The sequence below is a fragment of the Rhinolophus sinicus genome, chromosome 8 (genome assembly GCF_057876585.1).
Source record: "Rhinolophus sinicus isolate RSI-liver-muscle chromosome 8, RSI-T2T, whole genome shotgun sequence".
Classification (NCBI taxonomy): Eukaryota; Metazoa; Chordata; class Mammalia; order Chiroptera; family Rhinolophidae; genus Rhinolophus; species Rhinolophus sinicus.
In genome coordinates, this window is record NC_142508.1 from 35,910,026 (window position 1) to 35,934,836 (window position 24,811).

At 41.6% G+C, this 24,811-nt stretch overlaps 1 protein-coding gene and 1 pseudogene across 5 annotated transcripts; one reads left to right on the plus strand and one right to left on the minus strand.

Annotated features, from left to right (window-relative positions):
* Window positions 1-1,007: 1,007 nt before the first annotated feature.
* Window positions 1,008-19,772, minus strand: LOC148757503 (KRAB domain-containing protein 5-like). Of its 5 annotated transcripts, none has more exons than XM_088800547.1 (6): window positions 16,878-19,772; window positions 15,933-16,156; window positions 11,366-11,492; window positions 10,872-10,967; window positions 2,940-3,013; window positions 1,008-2,315 (listed from the first exon to the last, which is right to left on the minus strand). In XM_088800547.1, the coding sequence occupies exons 2-6, from the start codon at window positions 15,945-15,947 to the stop codon at window positions 1,242-1,244; spliced, it is 1,386 nt and encodes a 461-aa protein (XP_088656673.1). In that variant the 5' UTR covers window positions 15,948-16,156; window positions 16,878-19,772; the 3' UTR covers window positions 1,008-1,241. The 5 variants fall into 5 exon arrangements, with proteins under 5 accessions (XP_088656673.1, XP_088656675.1, XP_088656674.1 ...); XM_088800549.1 differs by lacking the exon at window positions 16,878-19,772 and adding an exon at window positions 15,685-15,784 and having other exon boundaries at window positions 15,933-16,859; XM_088800548.1 differs by lacking the exon at window positions 16,878-19,772 and having other exon boundaries at window positions 15,685-16,859.
* On the plus strand, window positions 11,518-13,968 carry LOC148757504 (zinc finger MYM-type protein 6 pseudogene; annotated as a pseudogene).
* Window positions 19,773-24,811: the final 5,039 nt, after the last annotated feature.

Sequence of the window (24,811 nt, forward strand, 5' to 3'; positions counted from 1 at the left end):
CAATATGTAAGTTATGGGGAAAATAGCCTCACGTTATTTGCAGATTACGGCCACAGGGAAAAGGGATTCCTAGTGCTGTCCTTCTACTGCATCACCAAACAGTGCACTGATGGTCACACCCATGATTCAGGTGGGAGAGGTCAGCGTTGGTGGCAAGATAACACGTCATTCATTACACATAGGGTTCGTGTATTAAAAGGCATCTGCCTTTATTATAAAAATGTAAGTTCACACATAGTCTAAATAAAGCATGGCAAACCACCTGTAGGGTCCAAGGATAAAATACAGACAAGTGGTTAAGGAGCTTTCTGGTTCTTATATAATGATCTTACAGCTCTGTTTTCCATGGCTCTGCAGACTGAGGTTCACTGCTTAGGAAACATGGATGTATAATTAGGAACTTAGGGATGAGTTGTCTGTAGTTTCTCAGTCATCTCTGAAGAGGTCTTTATTTCAACCACATTAAATAATACTAACTACAAAGACACATCAGAGCTTTAATGAACCGCCACCTATTTTGCTTAAAGGACAAGTGGAAAAACTCAGAATATTAAAATTAGTTAAAATTCAGAATATTCCTGTCTTACACTAATGCGGAGAACGATGTCCTGAACACCTACCTGACAGTGACTTACATCAATGTTCTAAGTCAACCAAACAGCATCTCCACTTAGATTTCTTCCTACATTGTGTATTACAGTGCCCTCAGCCTTCCAGGGAGAAGGCGATCTGAGTGAATCCCACCCAACATACAAGGGCTCTCAGTTCTTTGAGGCAGCAACAATCAACCCATGATTCACACACACACACACTAGGTGCAAAAATATAGTGTCAAGTGACTTCATACTGGAATCACATTAACATTTGCTTTGAAAAACTACCTCATGTAATGCCAATATACAAAAATACAGTGATGGTAATTACACCTGTCCAACATCCATCCCTTTAATAAGTTGAATCAGATTAACAAGGAAGATTTCTAAGTTTTTTAACATTTGCTTATTTATTATAAGTACTCTTACAGTAATCTGTCAAAAGTGTTCTTGACTTACTACATTCTCATATCAATTCTCTGATATTTCAGAGCTGATTTTCGATTAAGCACCTCCCCATATTTTTTTACATCTTTAAAGTCACTTTGTAGCATGAATTTGGTGGGGTATTCTGAAGTATATATTTTCAATGAAGGTCTTTCATCATGTATAAGAAATGAAGAATTTCTCTCCAGTACATATTCTCAGTTATTGAGGGAGGTTGTAGTTCCAGCAATAAGGTTTTACAAATTCTTCACTTTTCAAGTTTCCGTCCATTATGAATTCACATGTGTTGAGTAAACTGTGAACAATGATAAAGGCTTTTCCACATTCTCTACATTTGTAACGCTTTTCTCCAGTATGAATTTTCTCATGTGCAGTAAGATTTGAACGGCGGTAAAAGGCTTTGCCACATTGATCACATTTGTAAGGTTTCTCTCCAGTATGAATTCTCACATGTGTAGTAAGTTCTGAACAGTGAATAAAGGGTTTTCCACATTCTCCACATTTGTAAGGCATCTGTCCCGTATGAATTCTCTGATGCTGAGTAAGACATGAACTCCGAAAGAAGGTTTTACCACATTCTCTACATTGGTAAGGCTTCTCTCCACTATGGATTAGCTCATGACTAGTAAGATGTGAACGCTGATTAAAGGCTTTACCACACTGTTTGCATTTGTAAGGTTTCTCTCCACTATGGGTTATCTCATGTCTAGTAAGATGTGAACGCCGATTAAAGGCTTTACAACACTGTTTGCATTTGTAAGGCTTCTCTCCTGTATGAATTCTCTCATGTACAGTAAGATGTGAATGCCGAGTTAAGGCTTTGCCACATCGCTTACATTTGTAAGGTTTCTCTGCAATATGAGTTTTCTCATGTCTGGTAAGATTTGAACGCCAATTAAAGGCTCTGTCACATTCTCTACATCTGTAAGGCTTCTCTCCAGTATGGATTTTCTTACGTCTCTTTAGACTAGGTAATGGAGTAAAGACTCTCCAACACGGATTACATTTGTAAGGTTCCTCCAAGGTGTCAATATTCTCAAGTTCAGTAAAATTTAAAGATTGGTTCAAAGATTTGTCCCATTCACTACATTTGATTGTCTTCTCTACAGTAGGATGACTCTGATGTATAAGATTTAAGCTTTGATCTAAGACACTCCCACATTTACAATGGTTCTCTGGAAAGTGAGTTCTCTGATGCTTATTAGGGTTTGACCCTTGTTTAAAGTTTTTCCAAGATTCATTGAATTGAAAGCTTCTCTCTCCATTACGTGTACTCTGGTAATCATTGAAGACAGAAAGACCTCTAGTGAGGGCTGCAATTTCATTAAACATGTAAAGTTGTTCCCAATTAATTTATGATACCTATGGAACCATGATGCTTGTATGGAAACCCTCCCACCTTCAAGAAAATAGCAGAATTTGTAATAAGGAGGAATTGTTTCTTGGTGAAAGAATAATGACTCCCTGGTTAAGGGACTGTCAGATGTAGGATATTCAGAATTTCTATCTTCATTTTCAAATCTCAGGTTTTCAGAAATTTTGACTCAATGTTTAATCCAACCCTACATTTTAAATGACTCAAATGATTATTCACACCATGTGTTATGGGACTTGCCAGATATTCCACATTTTCTTACAGAGAATATACACCTTTACAAAACTCTTTTCTATCTTTACATTTAGAAACACGTTGTTCTGCAAATGTAACTGCCTTAAAGTGATGGTTTTCCCAAGATGTCTTATATATTTGATCGCATTTGGCCACAGGGATTTTATTATGATTAACGGTCCCAGTTTCGTTATGTCCATCATAATCTCCCTTCGGCCCTTGATACTCCCCTCACATCCCCACTTTTTCATTAAAGGTAGATACTCAAGGTCACACCTTCGATATCTTACCAGAAGCATTCTGTGGAATGAATCTTCTATGTCCGGTTTTGGCAACAAGCCCTGGGTGTCCGCAGAAGACAGAGCTGAAAGGCAGCAAACAAATGATCACTCTTTCAACAGTCAGGTAAATTCTACCATAAAAATTTAATACTTATTATAGGACTTAGGAAGATGGCACAAGAGCTAGCACCAAAACTTCACTCCTCCATGGTTCAGTACTGATGATTTCACAAGGGAGTTCAGAGTTCACAGCATGCCCAGGAGAGAGTCACATCAAAAAGGAAAGAAAACTTGCTTACATTTACTGATAATAGCTGCTAACCCTCCCTGGCACACCATGACAATATTGTGAGAAACGCCAATTCCCAGTTTCTTCTCAGGAGGGAAACGGCTGAGTATACTGTGTGTCCAAAGGTCTCCCCTCATCACAGCTGCCTGAGGGGGTCATTTATCTTCTGCATCACACCAAGTGCTAAGGGAATGGCAGTGCAATGTGAATGCATTGTGGTGGCCACTAAGAAAAATGGTGAGTAATTGTTCAAACACCACAAAGACTGCAGTACTGAAGACAAACATCAAGAATAGGAAGGTACCACTGCCTCTGAAGAAGAAACGGAAAACATTTTACAGTGGAATATTACGCACAAAAAACACGGAGAACACATATTCCTAGAATAGGATTGACAGGCCTCAGAATTTCAAGTATAGCTGCCTGTTATTTGTGTCCTCCTGTACAAAGCAAGTACAAAGCCTGAGATGGTGACTGTTTCTGCTCCCAAAGCTCAACAAAAGGTCACGAGGCTTACAAAGAACAGAAAAACATGCTACAATCACAGGAAAAACTAAATCTCCACACACTGGCCCTAAATTAACAGAGCTATTAATAACCTGACCAAGAATACAAAATACTTTTTAAAACGTTTTAAGTTACCCCCATGGTAACCGCAATACAATAGCTATACCAGACACACAAAAAGTGAGAAAAAGTCGGAAGCATGTCACTGCCATATAAAAATCAAAGGCACAAAATGGAACAGACTTAAGAGGGGAAAAGTGGGACAAAAGAGCTTTAAAAAAAGTGCAAAAAACAATCTCAAATGGTTATAGTAGTCCCTCCCTCTCGTTAATTAGTTTAAATAAAAACAGATAAAAGTCCCCCAATCAAAAGACATATGTTGGCTGAATGGATTAAAAAATAAAATCCAACATCTTTTGTCTGCAAGAGACTCATTTTAGACGTGAGGATATAGGACATAACTAAAAGGATGGGAAAAGGCATTCCATACAAACGGTTACCAATAAAAAGTACGAGTGGCCATACTAATCAGAGAAATACACAGTAAATGTCAAAAACTGTCACAACCCAAAGAATGATATAACATAATGATAAAAGGGTGAATTCAACATGAAGCTATAACATTTTACTCATGTAAAAATCGGTGCAGCAAAAACAGTATGGAGGTAAAACAAAAAGAAAACAAACAAAAAACAGTATGGAGATTCCTCAAAAAAATTATAAACACAGCTACCATGTGACCCAGTAATTCTACTTCCAGGCATTTATACAAGGAATACCAAAACACAAATTTGAAAAGATATATACACCCATACATCCACTGCAACATTATTTACAATAAACAAGATGTGGAACCATTTTACACGTCCATCGATAGATCAATGGATAAAGAACATGTGATAAATGTCCACAATGGAATGTTTCTCAGCCAAGAGGAAGACGGAAATCCTGCCAGTGGCAACATCAAGGATGAACCTAGAGGGTACCATGCTAAGTGAGGTAAGTCAGACACAGAAAGACCAATACCATACAATTTTGCTGATACGTGGAGTCTAAAAACTAAAAGTGAAAACAACAAAACCAACCAGAGAAAGATTCACAGATACAATTTACCGATAGTGGCTAGAGAAAAGAGGGTCATAAAGGCATAAAAAGGTGAAGGGTATTGAGAGGTATAAATGTCTGATTATGAAATGAGTAAGGCAAAGGATGTAATGTAGCATACAGAATATAGTCAATGATATTGTGATACCTTTGTCAGGTGACACATGGATACTTGACTCAATGTGGTGATCACTTCGTAAGATATGTAAATGAAGAATCACATTGTACGACTGAATCTAATAAAACATTGCATGTCAACTATACTTTAACAATAAAAATAAACAAATACAATGGTTTATCACATTTTGGACCGCAATGAAAATTTTAATATCTTTCAACTGTTTCAATATTTGTAACAATCATGTATTATTTTTATAATGTAACAAACACCAATAATGAAAAACAAATTGAGAAAAAAGGCCATCTTTGATGGCTGTACAATTAAGAACAAATTAAAAGATTTCGTTAGAGTTGACATAACATTGTCAGAAAATTAATACCGTATTTTGCTGTGTATAATGTGCTTCCATGTATAATGCGCACCCATGTTTTTTCGCCCAAACTTTCACGGAAAAAATCTTTTTTTGAATTTTTTAATTCAAATTTTTATTTGTTTACATTTCTGTATTTGTGGGGGGTTTTTTGTATTAAAAAGGAATTTAGCATTTATTTTTTAACATATCATGGTACAAGAAATTTTATGTAACAAATAATTAAAAACACAAGAACAGATACAAGGAACAAGAAAGTTTATGTGCAAATTTACGATATTTACCCATCGTAGAAGGCCTAGAACTCTTCCTCCTTGCAAGTTCATTGTAAGTTCAACAAAACTGATTATCATATTCCAGGGTATCAGTTTGCATATGGACATGGTTATTGATTTCTACACTTACACTTTTAACTCATAAGCATAAATAAATGAAATAAAAACATTTATATATAGAGGGTGCTAAAAAACTGTATACACATTTTAAGAAAGGAAAACTGTATTAAAATTGTAATACTCAACATAGACTGATAACAAAAGATGAATACAAGTCACGTTTGACTTCTGCAATTACAAGAGTTGCTGAAAGTGGTTACCATCAGCATCCAGACACTTCTGATTATGGCAAACTACTGCTTGAGCAATGTTGACCAAAGTGTCCACTTGTATACATTTTTTTGGCACCCCTGGTAGATACGGAATTAGTACTACCCATATATAATATGCATCCTTATTTTTCCTCACAAATTTGGGCAAAAGTGTCATTATACATGGCAAAATACGGTATGTGAACTCTTCTCCATCTAGCACGTGACTCATTATGTGTTTATTCCAGGAATAAACACACAGCTGGAATTATAATTTAAATGTCATTAAATGTAAAGTAAACTTAATTTTATACCTCCAGATTTTTTCCAAGGCAAATTCTTTTTTTTTTTTTTTTTTTTTTTATTGGGGAAGGGGAAGAGGACTTTATTGGGGAACAGTGTGCACTTTCAGGACTTTTCTCCAAGTCAAGTTGTTGTTCTTTCAGTCTTAGTTGTGGAGGTCGCAGCTCAGCTCCAGGTCCAGTTGCCGTTGCTGGTTGCAGGGGGTACAGCCCACCATCCATTGCGGGAGTCGAACCGGCAACCTTGTGGTTGAAGGGCGCACTCCAACCAACTGAGCCATCCGGGAGGCAGCTCAGCTCAAGGTTCCGTGTTCAATCTTAGTTGCAGGGGGCGCTGCCCACCATCCCTTGCGGGACTCGAGGAGTTGAACCAGCAACCTTGTGGTTGGGAGCCCACTGGCCCATGTGGGAATCGAAACAGCAGCCTTCGGAGTTAGGAGCATGGAGCTCTAACCGCCTGAGCCACCGGGCCGGCCCGGCAAATTCTTAAACAAGTTTTTGTTTTTGCAGTCCATAATATTAAGTTCTGATCTCCCATGTTTGAAACCAATTATTAAGGAGCAAAAATGAACACGTCATCCTCATCAAGAGTAGAACATGAGAAGCCACAGACTGGGAAAGAATATTTGCAAAAACATACCTGTAAAGGTCTGCTATACAAAGCATACAAAGAAGTCTTAAAACTGATTGATGAGAAAACTACCAACCTGATTGGAAAATGAGCCAAAGCCCTAAACAGACAGCACACTAGACAAGATACACAGAAGGCAAAGTGATGTATAAAAAGATGCTCCACATCATGTCACCAGGGAAATGCACATGAAAACAACGAGAATGAAACACACAGCAAATTAAACACCACTACACACCTATTAGGAGGGGCCAGAACCCAGAACACGGACGACACCAAGTGCTGGTGAGGACGTGGAGCAGCAGGAACTCTCACTCACTGACGGTGGGAACACAAAATGCTGCAGCCTTTTGGGCAGTTTGCTGGTTTGTTCAAAAGTACACACACACTAACCATACTGGCCAGAGTCCCCACATGCATGTTCATAGCAGCTTTAGTCATAATTTCCAAAACTAGGAAGCAACCAAGATGTCTGTCAAGACCGGAATGAATGGATGAGTGAACGTGGTGCATACAGAGAATGGAATATTATTCATCTATAAAAAAATAAGCTATCAAACCGCGAAAAGACGTGCAGGAAACGTAGACACATATTAAGTGAAAGAAGCCAATCTGAAAAGGACACATGCTCTATGATTCCAGCTATGGCATTATAGAAAATGCAAAATGATGGAGACACTTGAAAAATCACTGGTTGTCAGGGCTTATGGGAGACAGTGATGAACAGGCAGAGCACAGAGAATATTCAGGGTTGTGACACTAGTCTGTATGACACTATAATGGTAGATACATGTCATCGTAAATGTGTCCACACCCACAGAATGGATAGCCCCACTGAACCCCAAGGTGAACTATAAACTCTGGTGGACAATTACATGTCAATGTAGCTACCTCTATGTAACAGAGAAAACACTTCTGGGGCATGGAAAAGGGGAAGGTTTGTTTGTGGGAGGGGCATATGGGAATTCTCTGTAACTGCTACCCAATTTTGCTGTGACGTAAATCTCCTCTTAGCATAAAAGTCAATCTCAGACTTCTGCTTCTCTGAAATATGGGATCTCGGTCCATGGAGTTGAGTGGTTCATTACACTCATGCAAGAACATAAATGTTTGTATCCACTACTTAACAAACACAATAGCACCGCACACCAATTAAAATGACCACCATCAGGGAAACACAAAATATCAAGTATTGGCAAAAATATGGAGAACTTGGACCTCTATGCACAGTTGGATGAAATATCAATTGACACAAACACTATGAAAAACCATATGGCCAACCCAGTGGCTCAGGCGGTTGGAGCTCCATGCTCCTAACTCCAAAGGCTGCTGGTTGTATTCCCACATGACCCAGGGGGCTCTCAACCACAAGATTGCCGGTTCGACTCCCACAAGGGATGGTGGGCTGCGCCCCCTGTAACTAACAATGGCAACTGGACTTGGAGCTGAGCTGTGCCCTCCACAACAACGATTGAAAGGACAACAATTTAACTTGGAAAAAATCCTGGAAGTACACACTGTTCTCCAATAAAGTCCTGTTCCCTTTCCCCAATAAAATCTTTAAAAAAAAAGAAAGAAGAAAAACAATATGAAGGTCTCTGAAAAACTTAAAAATAGAATCGTGCTATGAAGCAGCCATCCCACTTCTGGGTACATTTCCAAGAGACTTCAAAGGAGGCTCTGCAAGAGCCATGTGCACACACATGCACACTGTAGCGTTGTTCACAAAAGCCTGTAATAGTTGGAAACAACACAATTGGCCATCGATAGATGAACGGGTGAAGAAAATGTAGCATATACATACAACGGAATATTATTCTACCTTGAAATAGAAACAGATTCTCTAACCTGATACAAAACAGAGAAACCTGAAGACATTTCAGTTAAAATTCATGAATCACAAAGACACAGATACTATAAGAGTCCACTTCTGTGAGTCACCTAATGCGGTCCTCCTCATAGAACAAAAGGAACGCGTGGGGTGATGGGAAATGAGGAAGTGCTTGTTTAATGGGTATTGAGTCTAATTTCCAAGATAGAAATTTCCAGAGGGCAGTTGAACAACAACGTAAATATACTTAACATGACTGGACTGTACAGTTACAGAGGGTACAGTGTTAGTCACATGTCTTTACCAGAATTGAAAATGAATAAAAATATCTAGAAGAGATATAGTTATGAAACATTTCAAAAATTACCTTCCTTTTAAAAAAGTGGTTCTTTCATAGAGAATATAAAATCAATAGTAAATAGATGTGAAATTAAGACTGTTACCACAACTACTTAACTACACAGGATAAGAAAAGCACTGACCACAAACTAACAAAGGAAATAAACAAGATGAGTTATGCACAAAGTCGGGGTAAAATGATAGACACAAACACGCACATAATTTTAATGGCAATACACATACACCTGATTCTTATGCGAATCAAACCCCACATGGTCTTAAGTGTGCTGAGCTGAATACTGTCATTGACATTCATAATATATAAGTAACAACCAAAACGCAAGTAACTAAATTTGAGGGAACTACCATGAGAAAGGAAATGCACTGTTGTGGAATTGCAGAATGACAATAAGAAGCAATGGGTTCCACGAATACTTAACACTACACAGATGTACTATTGAAGAGAATCCTTCTATAGACCTCAGCCTCCACTGTAAGTGTGGCCCCATGAAGAGCAAGCATTCTCAATCATTTGAATGTGTTGTAGGGCAGGCACTTTTCACAGACAATGCATTAGAATCATTCATAAACAGCTCTAAGGAAAAATTTTAATAAATAAGCATGCAAATTACATTGGAGAAATAATTAGGTTATTAATATATTGCTACTATTCTTACAGAAAATATATAAGCTGTAATGCATTATATAGAGAACAAAAAATCCCTTCATTTCTCAAAAAAGGAACAACAAAAATGTAAAACATCACAGAATCAGTGATCCATAAATCAACATTTGAGATTAAAGTACACCAATATCGAGAAACATGCTGAGGAAGGGAGATGACAAACCTCATGATTACTTTTTGCCTGAAGTAAATGGAAATCGAGAAAGCAAATATTTTCCGAAATATGAGAACCTAATAATTCTACAACTCACTTCTTATTGAAGGAGTTCATTTGAGCACCTTGTTATCAGCACTTCTGAAACTAAAACCACTAATCTGACAAAGATCTAATCAGAAAGTGAAAACATACAAGACAAGCCCAGTAAACTTTGGACTGAAAAAGACACAATTATAACACGACAGTCATTAAGAAATCAGGGAACAATGGAGACCTTCTTATATGGTGGGCAATATTCTAAGCTACCCCACGGCATGAATTCATTTAAGAATCCTGTGAGGTAAACAGATACATTAAACTATTCTAACATGGAGGAATTGGAGAGTAGATACTCAAAATTTATAATGTTAGTTCATACAAAGTGAAGGGACATTTTGAGATGAAACCGAGATTGAGATGTTCTCCCTTCCCTTTAAGGCAGTGCCTTGTGCTATGATAAAATTACTGAGTCTAAATTTTGTAGGGTCATGTTTGAAACCACCTTAGGATTAGAAATTATAAAGCAGAAAACATGAGACATGTGTCTCCAGTGCCCCTGGGATTTCTGCTCCAAATTCCAGGAACTCCACCATTTGCTTCACAGACTTCTTACAAGAGGCAAGAACGGAACATTAAAAATGGCTTCAGAGAGAATTCCTCAGCTAGAGCAGATTTTCCCCGGCCCTGGACGCAATGGAACAATAGCCAGACCACGGTGATGCCCACAGTCCAGGGGGAGGACTTCAGCCCTCACTGCAATGGGACCCAGATCACGGAGCAGGAGGACCGTCCCTAGAGGATGTAGGAGCACGGGACGTGTTGGACAGGACTGTCCCTCTGTGACAGCAACAGACAGAAACCTGGGCTTCTCACATCCTTTCCACTGAAGCGGAGCTTCCCAAACCACATCTTGAGGTCTGGCTCCTCCAGGACCATTGACCCGCTCACCTGTGTCATCTGCCTCCTTCATTCCCACCTACCTGGGTGGATGGACACTGTCTTTTTTCGCTTCACATCCCAGGCCTCCTTCATGCTCTCCAAAAAGATGACCAGGTCTGGCTTAGAGACAGCAAGACCTGTTTATTAGAAAAAGGAACATGAATTTTGATGGAGATTCTCCAATTTCCAATCCAGTACGTGCTCAGTTGAGAAGAAAGACATTGCAGAAAATTGGAATATTCTAAAAAGGATTCCCCCAAAACACTCTTTTCTGACAGCACCTTTACTGGACAACTTGGAACGTTTTCAGATCCTGAGTTCCACTGCAAGGGAATCATGAAGACTTCTTTTCTACACCAGCAAACCCCCAATTTGCTACTTTTCTACACCAGCAAACCCCCAGTTTGTTCCTCAGAGCCAGGATCTGAAACTCTACCACACAAAGCAGAAGCTCCCAGGAGACGCTGTACTGATACTGATGAAGGAAACACAACCCTGCGGTGGGGTAGGAGTTCTGGAAGGAAGTCACCCTCACCCAGGGAGCACAGGTTCCTGTAGTTCTCCAGCATCACATCCACGTACAGTTTCTGCTCAGCTGGGTGCAGACATTCCCACTCCTCCTGAGAGAAATCTAGGGCCACATCCCTGAATGTCAACTGTCCCTGAAACAAAAGACACATTTACCACATGGCCACAGGCAAGGTCATTATGTGACTCAATATGAAAACAGAGTTAAGAGACCTGGTTTTGACCTAGGAGAGTATCTAGAACTAAGCAGTAAGGTCACTGACGGTAATATTCTCTAGCACATTTTCCAACTCTGAGAAAGGAGGAGGACCTATGATCCACAAACAACTGTATCATACAGGATACATTGTGTACATTTCGTGGTTGGAAATGTCTTGCTGAGTTAGAAATGAAAAATACTTCTCAAATTTTCACGTGGACAACAAGGAACTGGACTGGTGTAAAAATGCAGATTCCGACTGAGGAGTTTTGGGGTGGGGCCTGAGTTTCCACATTTAACAAAATCACTTTTGAGTGTGGCTGACGCGGTGCAGATTTCGGGCTGGGGCGCACTGGCAGGCGATTGAAGGCGAAGGTGAAGCTGAGCTCAAAGGGGCTCATTCCTGGGCATGGCTCCCATGGAGACCCTGAAAGGTGCAGGTGGTCCGCTTTAAGAGCCCAGCTGTCCATTACCAAGAACTCTATTAGTTTAGACGGGGCAATTCCTTTACATAAACAATTAGAATGAAACAACCTTTGGATGGTGAATGTGGCAAAGCAATGGCACCACAACAGGGGCTTCCGGACAAAATTAAAGTAGAACCTGACAATGCTCAAGAGTATGGACGTGCCCCAAAGGCAAAAACTCAAGAAAGTGAACTGAAAATTGGTGCTGTGCTTTCAGTTAATGACAGTCCTCTCGAGACATTTTAAATTCAAAGGATGTGATCACAACCCAATTTGAAAATTCTTCTCCCAACAAAGATTTCTGCAGCCAGTCATGCCTTTCTTCTTACGAGCTAAAGAAAAAACCTGTTGTTACCATATATACCAACAGCATTTCAACTAAGTGCAGCATGTGTCAGAAGAAGGCTGATATTCGATTTGAAGTTAAATATCAAAATGTGGTACATGGTCTTTGTAGTGATGCTTGTTTTTCAAAATTTTACTCTACCAGCAACCTTATCATGAAATGTTGTGAGAACTGTGGGAGCTATTGCTATAGGAGCTCTGGTCCCTGCCAGTCCCAGAAGGTTTTCACTTCAACAAGTGTCACAGCATATAAGCAGAATTCAGCCCAGACTCCTCCATATGCCTTGGGGAAATCATTGAGGGCCTCAGCTGAAATGATTGAGACTGCGAATGACTCAGGAAAAACAGAGTTCTTTTTCTGCTCTGTTAATTGTTTATCCGCTTACAGAGTTAAGACAGTTATTTCTTCAGAAGTCCAGGTTTCGTGTCCTACTTGTAAAACCTCAGCATCCCTCAATATCACCTAGCCATGTCCAATGGAACGATATACAGCTTCTGGAGCTCCAGTTGTGTGGTGGCTTTCCAGAATGTATTTAACAAGCCAAAAGGAACAAACTCCTCAGCAGTGCCCCTGTCTCAGGGCCAAGGAAGCCCGCACTCCGGGTCAGCGGTGTCAGAAGGAGGAGGTAGCACCTCTGCCACTTCCGCCAGCGTCATCAGTGGCTCTGCAGCAGCGGGCCTCCAGTCTCCTGCCGCAGAGGCCCAGCAAGTTGCTCCTGCCCATGCAGTTGTTAAACTCAAGTGTCAGCACTGCAACCATCTGTTTGCCACAAAACCTGAACTTCTTTTCTACAAGGGTAAAATGTTTCTGTTTTGTGGCAAGACTTGCTCTGATGACTACAAAAAGAAAAAGAAAAATAAAGCTATAGCAGTGTGTGACTACTGTAAACTACAGAAAATTATAAAGGAGACTGTACGGTTCTCAGGGGTTGATAAGCCATTCTGTAGTGAAGTTTGCAAGTACCTGTCTGCCCGTGACTTTGGAGAACAGTGGGGAAACTACTGTAGGATGTGTAGTTATTGTTCCCAGACATCCCCTAATTTGGTACAAAATCGATTAGAGGGCAAGTTAGAAGAGTTTTGTTGTGAAGATTGCATGTCCAAATTTACAGTTCTGTTTTATCAGGTGGCCAAATGTGATGCTTGTAAACGACAGGGTAAACTAAGTGAGTCCATAAAATGGCAAGGAAACATCAAATGTTTCTGTAACCTATTTTGTGTCTTGGAGTTTTGTCATCAGCAAATTACGAATGACCCTGTTTCACAAAGAAAAGTAAATATTTCTAAGGCACCAACTGTTTCAGTGGCGCTGCCTTCTGCAAGGACAAATACAACGCCAGTTATAACCAGTGTGGTGTCATTGGCAAAAGTAGCTCCTGCCCAGCCCGCAGGGAACACTAACAGTGTTTTGAAAGGTGCAGTAACTAAAGAAGCAGCAAAGATCACTGAAGATCAACGACTGCTATTTTTGAAGAAGATGAGCCAAATGTGGGCGGCTGTTCCATGGTGGCCCAAGATGGACAGTGTGTCTGCACATTAAGTCCGCAGTGACAAAAAATGAGAAAAATGAAACCACAGTGGATTCATTCTAGAGCAAGTCTTTCAGAGAATCAGACCAGCTTCACCATAATGTGGAGAGAGCTTGTCCTAATTTGATACCTCTTAACTCTCCCATTATGTGTGTTGTTGGAAGATGGTAGTAATAACTTCTGCTTAATTACTTTCAGGCAGTATACTACATTAGTGAACTGTCATTAAATTAACTTGGTAATTATTTGTATATTATATACTATACATTAAATTATATTTTAAAATTAAAAAAATCACTTTTGATTAGTGACACCAATATCTCTGGCCCATGTGTCACATTATTCAATAGCACAGAGGAAGGAAATGGAAAAATTCATATATGATAGAATTGAGAGTTTTATGGAATTTACACTTCTCCTAGAAGCATAGCAACACAGTCCTTTTTGAAAACTTATTGTATACTAGAGAGCGTTTTGTTTTTAGATATTAATTCATAATGAACATAAGTAATCTGAGAAAGATATTATTCTTCCTCTTGATGAGACTATTTTGTGAAGCATCCAGTAAATGGTAGAGGTTGGGTTTTATTCCAAACTGTCTCTAGAATTTATCAAAAAGGTCCAGACCAATATGCATAGACAAACCTCAGGAACATTCATAGCAATTTCTGTAACTCAGAAGAAGAGAAACAAGTTAAGCAAGTAAGAAGAAAGAATAGCTCAAATAGTGTTAAGATTTTATGCACACAGGCACACAGACATATGGGGAACTGTGTACACATTAAAAGTGACAGAAAGAAATTTTCACGTCACTGAAATCACAATTATTTTAATTGTGTATAGCTCATAAATTTCTCTGTGCATGATACTCTTTGTATTTTATAAACACAACAGGGAGAAGAACACACAATTTTCTTTGCAAAAATTTTTGTGTCATTTGTGCCAAGGTATACATTACAAATTTACCACTCCGACACCTTACTAATATGATTCTGTAAACTTTCTTAAAAACACAAAGAGTGATGAAGTAGAGAATGTCTGTGACATGAGTGTGGAATATAATAAAAATTTACAGGAACAAGGCCTGACTGATGAAAGCATCCACTCCAAAAGCCAATTATCTCTAGTAAAGAAAGCTGAGGGCCTGCAATTTCCAAATCAGAGAAACTGAGAAAAAAGGGAGCTTACAGATGAAATGTGATGGTTTTTGCACATCTCTCTATAAATCCCTCCAGATCCTTACGTATGATAAAAAAAAAAGTTAACTTTATAGTGAAGACAGGACCTCAACCAAGTGAAAATCAGGTGGAAGGAACAAATGGTATCAGCTGACTGAGACACGAGGAAGGACACACCATCACTGCTGTGATGTTACCAGCACAAATGAACAAATAAGGAAATCATCATGTGAATCTGATCATAAAAAATTAGTTTTATGGAAATGTCAACGCAGAAATGTCTCCCCAGTTCGAGACTCTAATAGTGCATTTAAACAGTAAGTCTTTCTTACCAATCTAGTGAGTAAGACGCTTCCAATTACCCTTTTCAAAATTTTTTTATACCTTTCCGGGCTATTCTGAGCACTGAGGCATCCTGGGTCGTCGTGCACATTCTTACCCCTGTTCTACAGCCCTGACGCTGTAGTCACAGGACATACACCTACATCTCCCTTCATCGGGACACCGAGCATCTGACCCCACCTAACAGGGACCTTGGACACAACCACCTTATTAGGTGGATTTGTCACAAAGGAGATGATTTCAGTACTTGACGGTCAGTAACTCACAGTGGGAATTCCTCATGTCCTCAGGGAGCCTAATGGACAGAAGGCAGAGAAGGCTCTGGGAAAAGGGCAGAGTGTTTCTACCGAGCTGACCTTGACTCTCCTGAGAAGAAAAGGCAAAAGTAAGTAGTTGAAAAGAACCTTGCTAGGCAAGAACATCAGAAGTAGAGAATTAAAGGTGACAGGTTCCAAACCCACATATTTTAGGAGGAAAAGTGGACACAGCCTGTGACCCAGGACGGAACGCTTACCTGAAAAGCAGCCATTTCGTCCTCGTCCTCCTGCTCTGGGTTGTTTCCTCAAGAGACTTTCTGGGGAGGAATCACATCTGCATCTTGAGAATGTGCCTTCCAGGGCGTGGTGCAGGCTCATTTATGTACTTCCGCCACACTCACAGGCAGAAAGACCTTGAAATGCTGAAAATGCCGCCCTCTCCTGTCCTATGTCCCAGGACACAGTCAGGGACAAGGAGCTCCTAAGTGAAGACAGAACTGTGAGTTTTTTCTTTCCTGTCTTCCGGTGCCCTCCCCTCACACAGACGTCTACAAATTCCCACAGCAATGAGAATGTGGGCTTCTCTCTTGGACCCCACAAACTGAACATAGCACGAGATTACATCCCCTGGCCAAAACCTGCTCTCAACTCAGAACCCTGTCCAGGAGCCCAGAGTTAATCCTTGTCCTCACCTGAGAGTCACATGAAACCTCATTAAAATAACAACAATGCTCCACCCAGACGATTTGTCCTACTCCCAAGGGGAGGGCACAGGTCACATCACTCCTTGAAATCCCCAGGTGACATAGGAGGAACCAGATGGGAACCTTTTAGCTGCAATGAACATGCAGGTCCCTGGGGGATCAGGGCCCATTCTAAGGAGTTATCTTTCTGGAGGTCTGCAGGGGGCCCAGGAAATGGCAACTTTAAGTCTCCCTGGGGGAGCTGACTTGCTCCCCAGACCTGTTTCCTGTCACACTGGGCTACAGATCTCAGACTCTGCACACCTGATAGCTTTAGGGAGTGTGAGGGGTTGGGGAGGAAACTTCTACAAGGGCTGGCTACCTAGGTGGATTTCTTTCGTCTTTTCCAGGAAATCACAGAGAATTAGTTACAAACTGTAAAATAATGAACACACATTTTGGTGCTGAAAACTCGAAAAAAGGGTTAACTATGGAAATACACTGATCAAATTACTTCACCGTGAATAGATGGGCTCCATGGGAACCAAGTTTCAGGTCTGTCCCGTCCATCACTCCACCATCAGAGAATGGAAAAGAGGGACTTGAGGGTACAGCCACTTGGTAGCTCCCAGCTCACTAACAAAACACTTAAAAGGAAAACAAAAGCTGCTGAATATCACACTAACTCACCAAACTAGGTTCTCACACACACATCCTCACCAAATGCACACTGAAGAAGCCTAATATTATTAACAAGTACCAATGGATGTTTCAACATGATAAAGAGTAGAAAGAATGCAGGGCTTCTCATGTACACTAGACACAATGTTATTAGAAGGGAAATTGATTTGAGATTTTTTTTTTACTGTAATTACTTCTAGGGTCAAAGTTTAAAAGAAAATTAAGATTACCTCATATTTAGAAAAGAGTAAGAGCTGGTAATGCAATGTCACCAGAGCTTATTTCAGAAGTTAATGACTATTACAAAATAGTTAAAATTAGGCAGACTAAGATTTATCTCAATTTGCTTTTTTTTAATTAAAACAGTGAATCAAATGTAGGAGAGGTAGAAAGGAAAAAGTAAATTCCATGTAAAAGAAAAAAGGATGCAATGCTTTCAATAGTCCTTGAAAAGTTATCATGTGGTGACAGAGTAGTCATTTCTCATCCCAGGTCACGTCACTCATGCCACCCCAGGAAATGAGAAGGGACGCATGACTGACTGACATAGGTCTCCCCCCTCTGGCTCTATGAGGGTTTCACACGGAAGCCATTGGGTGATGAAATTAATTATTAAATGCATAGTATTATTAAACTGGAATTTTGTAATTCTCATTCTCATCTGTGTGACTGAAAATGCAGCATGTATTAAATTAAATCAACTATAAAGCCACCAGTCATATATCATGACTTCATCACCCACATTCCACCAGCTCACTGCTCATCCAGGTGGGGGCTCCCCTTCTTCCTCTGCTATTATGTATTCCTGTCCATGGATCTGTGTGTCCCTCTTGTCCTGGATTATCTCCACTGCTGTCCTCTCCTGTCCCCTCTGTCCTCTCCTGATTTCTCCTGTCGATGAAAAAGATCCAGTCTAAAAGAAAGCTTATAAGATTTTATTTGAGTGAAACTAATGAGAATTGCCTAGAAGTAAAATCTCAACAGAGAAAATGCTCCGCAAATTATGGTTTGCAGTTTATTTTATACATAGAATCAAAGGAGGAGGGTTACATGAAATCCACTGGTGGTAGATTAAGGGGGTGGCAGGATACAAAGTGGGGAAATCTCTGGGATTGGATAAAAGTAAATTGGAGAGATAGGTACTTCTTTTAGTAAAAACTACCTTTTAGGTGGGTGCAGGACAGTTAATAGTTCTCATAGAGATGTTAATCAAGGGACAAGAATAATAATGAGGCATTCTGTAGTTTCCTGCTCTGGTCTGGAAAAAGAGATTACTGACATTCCAAGGATGTCACGTTAGGTGCAAAAAAACAAGACACTTAGGTGACACTTCACTTAAAGTGAAGATTGACTTTATGAAGGAAGCTTCAGGCTAAAGACGTGACTTCCCGCCATGACCCACCTTAGTTATGATTTTTTTTTAGGTTCACGCCATCTTACGTGTTTTTTTTTCAGTTTCCCGACCTTGTCAGGATTAAACTGGTGGCCCCTTTTCCATCTTCAGTTCCCCTTTTGGTCATAAATCAATCTGAAGGATGCATTGATGACCAACCTTTGGCTGGATAGTCTGGTCCCACGGTGCTAGGAGGGCTCATTCCTAGCAAGTGTCAGCCTTTGTCTTGCTGAATGTTGGACCATTGTGGGTGGGGCAAGACCATAACCTTAAATGGCAGTCAAGGCCGAATTATTTATTTATATTTAAAAGAAAATGTGAGCAAATGGGAGGCAGTCAGATCCTTTATGTCTAAATTAAATACTTATTGGTAATTTCTAATCTTTGAGCTAACATGGTCCAAGTTTTTTTCTTTTTTTCTGTCTGTCTTATGTTTTTTTTGCATCTAGTATAACATGTACAAACTAGGACCAAGAGCAATGGTATTAAACCAGTAACACTGATTAGGAGCAGAAAATGTCCAATATTAGACAAGTATGAGTCTGAGGGAAGCAAACACCTATGAAGACTCGATTATTTCAGGATCTAGAAGTACAAATTTGTATTTTGGCCAATTAGTTTCTGTAAGGCTTGCTGTGAGATAATGAAGCTAAGAGAGTCAGGCGGGTTGAGAAAGGTGAGTGCTTTCTTCTGCGCCTCCGGGCGAGGCTCACCATCTGCAGAGGGGCCGGTGAAGTCGCGCCCAGGGCAGAGTGAGGGAGGCATATATGCGATTTTTGGGGTGGGGGTTGGCTGAGTGAGGTGGCAGGTGGGCAGGCACCCCCCAGTGCAGATCGGGTGTGAGCAGATGCATCCGGAGTTGTTTATCGCACCAAAGGTCTGCTGCTTCTTCGGGGAAATGCCAGTTTCCCTCATGCGAGGAGGGGTCTGACTTGGCAGAGCGGTATGACTTGGCTCCTGGCCACTTTGATCATGCCGGTAGCGGACCTAACACCCTCACATCCTCGTTCTGCCGCTTTCCTGGCCGGCCCTTCAGTCACCGCTCACACAAAGCCCCTCCCCACGAGAGGGGGTGACCTGGTGACACCCCGCGGTGTTCCCTCCTAAGTCCCATCCCCCTGAACAGTGTGCTCTACCTGGGATTCGGGGCCTCTTATTAAACTGGGGCGAAGGGGGTTGCAAGTGGCGGAGAGGGTCTGCAGAACCCCAGCCCCGGGGGGAGGCGGGGCTCCAGGGGCCGCGTGGCGGGGCTGGGGGAGGGGCGCCAACGGCCGGACTCCATCTCCTGAGTCCATCTCCCAGGACTTCACGCTGCGCGTGGGGGGCTGCCCGGTGGAGGGAACACAACGCGGCAGGAGAGGTCTACGGGCCCTAAGGTGGAGAAACCAAGGGGAATGGCCTTAGTTTACACGGATACTCTCTCTTTTTATCTTGAAGAGTCTGGTTAAAAGTTAGTCATTGTTTTTATATTTTCAAAATACCAGCTCTTGGTTTCAGTGATCTTTTGTATTTTTTTTTTTTTTTTTAGTCTCTATTTCATTTATTTCCACTCTGATCTTTAATATCTCCTTCCTTCTACTGATTTTGGGCTTTGTTTGCTGTTCTTTTTCCAGTTCCCTGGGGTGTAAAGATAAACTGTTGGTTTCAGATTTTTCTTATTTCTTGAGATAGGCCTGCATTGCTATGAATTTCACTCTTAGGACTACTATCACTATATCCCATAGATTTTGGGACATTGTGTTTTCATTTTCGTTTGTCTCAAGGTATCTTTTTTCCTTGATCTTATTGTTGACCCTTTCATTATTTAGTAGCATGTTAGTCTCTATGTGTTTGTGTTTTCCAGATTTTTTCTTGTAATTGATTTCTAGTTTCATACCACTGTGGTCAGAGAAGACGCTTGATATGATTTCATCTTTTGAAATTTATTGAGACTTGTTTAGTAGCCTAACATGTGGTCTACCTTGTAAAATGTTCCACGTGCACTTGAAAAGAATGTATATTCTGCTGCTTTGGGGTGAAATGCTCTAAAAATATCACTGAAACCCATCTGGTGTAGTGTGTCACTTAAGGACACTGTTTCCATGTTGATATTCTGTCTGGAAGATCTGTCTATTGGTGTCAGTAGGGTGTTAAAGTCCCCTATTATGATTGTGTTACTGTTGATCTCTGCCTTTATGTTGGTCAATAGTAGCTTTATATATTTAGTTGCTCCTATGTTCAGTGCATAGATGTTCACTAAGGTTATGTCCTCTTATTGGATTGGTCCCTTTATTATGTAATGTCCTCTTTGTCTCTTATTATAGTCTTCATTTTAAAGTTTATTTTGTCCGATATAATTATTGCTACCCTAGCTTTTTTCTCATTTCCATTTGAATGAAATATCTTTTTATATCCCTTTACTTTTAAGTCTGTTGCTGTCTTTTGATCTGAGGTGGGTCTCTTGTAGACAGCATGTGCATGGGTCTTGTTTTCTTATCCACTCAGCTACCCTATGTGTTTTGAATGGAGCATTGAACCCACTTACACTGAAAGTGATTATTGATAGGTACATAGTTTTAGCCATTGTATTATTCATATTTTTGAACTTAGCTTGTTTTCTCCTTTCCTCTGCTTAAAAAAGTCCTTTTAACATTTCTTGTAATACTAGCTTTTTCTTGTCTGGGAAGCTCTTTCTCTCTCCTTCAATTATAAAAGACAGCCTCGCTGTGTAGAGAAGTCTTGGTTATAGGTCTTGTTTTTCATCACTTTGACTATTTCTTGCCACGCCCTTCTGGCCTGCAAAGTTTCTGGTGAGAAATCTGCTGATAGTCTTATGGGAGCTCCCTTGTAATCAACAAGTTGTCTCTTGCTGCTTTTTAGGATTCTCTCTTTATCTTTAATTTTTGCCATTTTAATTAGGATGTGTGTCATGCAGGGTCTTAGCTCCCACTGCCCGCACAAGAACACAGGATATGGTGAGGCCAAAAAGGGACAACAATGGAGCCATAGATAGGAGGGGTCATACCACTATATTCTTGATGGTAGCTGGTCGAGACACGAAAGCAAACATCTACCAGTACCCCAACGAGGGGTCTTCCTGCACCCGTCTCACTGGAAGCTGGGTGAGACACAGGAAGTAGGATCCACACGATCTGCAATCCGCCATGCGTTTGCTATCTGCACTTGCTAGCCGCAGTCCACGTTGGCTTCTCTGTCAACCAACCCACAACCCCTTGCTAACTGCAATCCATGCTTGCTAGCTCAGCCACAGCAGTTATATTAGTGGCCAATGGCTAACTGGTGACAGCTGATGGCCAACTAGTCACAGCTGAATGCCATCTACTACCCGAACCAGCACCTTGCCACATGAGGTTGAGAGCCTGAAAACTGCTCTCTAGGACGCTGTCCCCCAATGTGTCTTGGTGTGGGACTGTTTGGGTTCATCTTGTTTGGGACTCTGCACTTCCTGGGCTTGTATGTCTATTTCCTTCACCAGGTTAAGGAAGTTTTCAGTCATTATTTTTTCGAATAGGTTCTCAGTATCTTGCTCCCTCTCTTCTTCTGGTACTTCTATAATGTGAATGTTGTTACATTTGATGTTGTTCCACAGGTCCCTTAAACTATTTTCATTGTTTTTTATTCTTTCTTTTTGTTGTTCTGATTGGGTGTTTTCTGCTACCTTTTCTTCTAAATCATTGATTTGATCCTCTGCTTCATCTAATCTGCTGTTGATTCCTTTTAGTGTATTCTTCATTTCAGTTATTGTAGTCTTTATTTCTGACTGGTTCCTATTTATGGTTTCTATGTTCTTCATTATGCTTGCTCTTTGTTGAAATTCTAAGTTCCTTAAGCCTTCTTATAATCAGTGTTTTAAACTCTGTTTCTGGTAAGTTGGTTGCCTCCATTTCATTTAATTCTATTTCTGGAGGTTTCTCTTGTTCTTTTATTTGGGGTATGTTCCTTTGTTTCCTCATTTTGGTGCCACCTCTGTGTTTGCGTCTATGTATTAGGTAGCTCTCCAATGTCTCTGTCTTTGCTAGGTGGCCTTAGGTAGTATGTGTCCTGTGTGGTCCAATGGTGCAGTCTCCCTGAGCTCCTGTGTGTGCATTCCAGGAGTGTCCCTTGAGAGTGTTGTGTGTGTTTTCCTGTTGTGGTTGAGCCTTGATTGCTTTGACGCATCAGTGGGTGGGATTAACTCCCAAGCTGACTGTGAAAATTGGCTACACCCACAGTGTATGAGCTGCTGTGTGGGGGGCTGACCCCTCAGGAAAGGATTTGCCCCAGTGGGCTCTTGTGCTTTTTGAGACCACCCTTTGGATGTGCCACTTGTGGGGCTAAGCAGGTAGTGCTCTGATGTGTTCTGAGGCTAGCCTCTGGGTGTGTTGTTTCTGATTTCTTTGGAGAGGCTCCGTGCAGGCCAATTTCAGCCTTGCTCCTGGTAGGAGCCACAAAGCTATATATGGTTGGCTGCTGCCTGTACTGGTCCTGGAGGCATGTGGGAGTGGCCTCACTGTGAACCAAGACCAGCGGCCACCAGTAATGAGCCTGAGACAGGAAAGCAAAAGGCCCAGGGCCCCCTAGGCCTACTGCCACCAGCTGGCTGCCCATAAGGCCCAGCTGTTGGAAGAGCCACCTTAGGTGCATGGGCCTGGTGGTTGACCCATTTTGAGAGTGCCCTCAGTGATGCAGCACTAGTTGGATGGGGTGGAGTCCAAGGGAGTCACAAGATGTGTCCGGTGGTTTTTATAGTTAATGCAGATTCAGTTTTTACGCCTGCCTTGTGACCACTTTGCAAAATGCCCTTAGAACACTGCAGCTAGCCACTGCTTGCCTCAAGTTGCAGAGAGCTGCCCAAGAGTGGCTGTGATGCATGTTTGGGCTCACTGTACACCAGCAAAATTTCCCCGGGCCATCATGAGCTGTCGGCTGCTATAAAAGTCCTCTGAGGCTTGAAGGGGCAAGACCAGCCAACCAGGTGCTCAAAGTGCTCCTGGCAATGCAGCTCTAGGTGTGCAGGGGTGGTATTCCAAGGAGCTAAGGGGTGTGGTCGGTGGTTTCTACAAAGTAAATGCAGTCTCGGCTCCCAGTGATGCTGGTCTCATGACTACACTGCAAAAGACCTGAGAACACCAGTCAGCCACCACCTGTCTCAGGCCCACAGGTTCCTCAAAGCTGCCCAAGGGACACCGTGGTACAGGTCTTGGGTTACCACCCATCAGCAAACGTTTCCCAGGTCACCAATGGCCCACAGCTGCAGCAAAAGGGCTGCCACAGCCTGTGGGGTGGGGCCAGCAGCCAAGCAGTGAAGTGTCCCGGGTGACATAGCACCAGCTCTATGGGGTCAGAGACCCAGGGCATCACTAAGGTTGTGGGCATAAGTGGATTCTGCCAGACCGATGTGGTCCCAGACTTGGCCTTTTGGGGGCGGGATTAAGACTGAAAAGATAGTGATCTCCTGAAGGCCATGTGTCAGGCTCCACACAGGGACAATTACCCTCCAGCTCCCGCCCCCTCTCCTAGGCCACACAACTGTTCTTCCCCACACATTTCTGGGCTTCCCGAGCTGCCATCCCTCCACCAAAGACCAGATGAGTATTTGCAAGTGAGTGAGTCTGTGTGCAGACTCTATCAACAGGATGTCTGGGCAGCCAAATGGCTCAGTTATTAGAGCGTGTGCTCTTAACAAGGTTGCCAGTTTGACTCCCACATGGGATGGTGGGCTGCACTCCCAACTAGACTGAAAATGGCGACTAGACTTGGAGCTGAGCTGAGCCCTCCACAACTAAGATGAAGGACAATTTGACTTGGACCTGATGGGTCCTGTGAAAAACACACTGTTGCCCAATAAAGTCCTGGAAATACAGTTCCCCTTCCCCAACAGAATCTTAAAAAAAAGAAAAGAAAAAAACAGAGGGCGTCTGGCTTTCCAACTGCACTCCACCCCACTACGAGGGCAGACAGAGTCCTCACTGATTTTGACTGCCAGATGACATGGGAGCTTCTCTTCCTAGCACAGGACCACTTGGCTGGGGAGCCCAGTGTGAAGCTAGGACCCCTCCTTCTTCAGGAGGGACCTCTGCCACAGTATCCCTCTCGGTGTTCAACCATTATCTGTGGGCTTGGGGTCAGCCCACTTTGCGTCTTTCCCCCTCCTACCAGTGTCAATATTGCATCTTCTTCATATCCTTAGTTACAGGGGTTCTGTTCAGTTTGTCTTCAGATGATTCTTGAGGTTGATTGTTCTATAATTTATTTGTAATTCTGGTATGATCCTGGGATGCAGTAGGCTTAGTGTTTACCTAATCCATCACCTTGAACCTCTCTCCTCCACTGCTCATTTGGTATGAATTACCCTATATTAGAGGTATAAAACTGTTGGTACAAGTAACGTGATTCACTC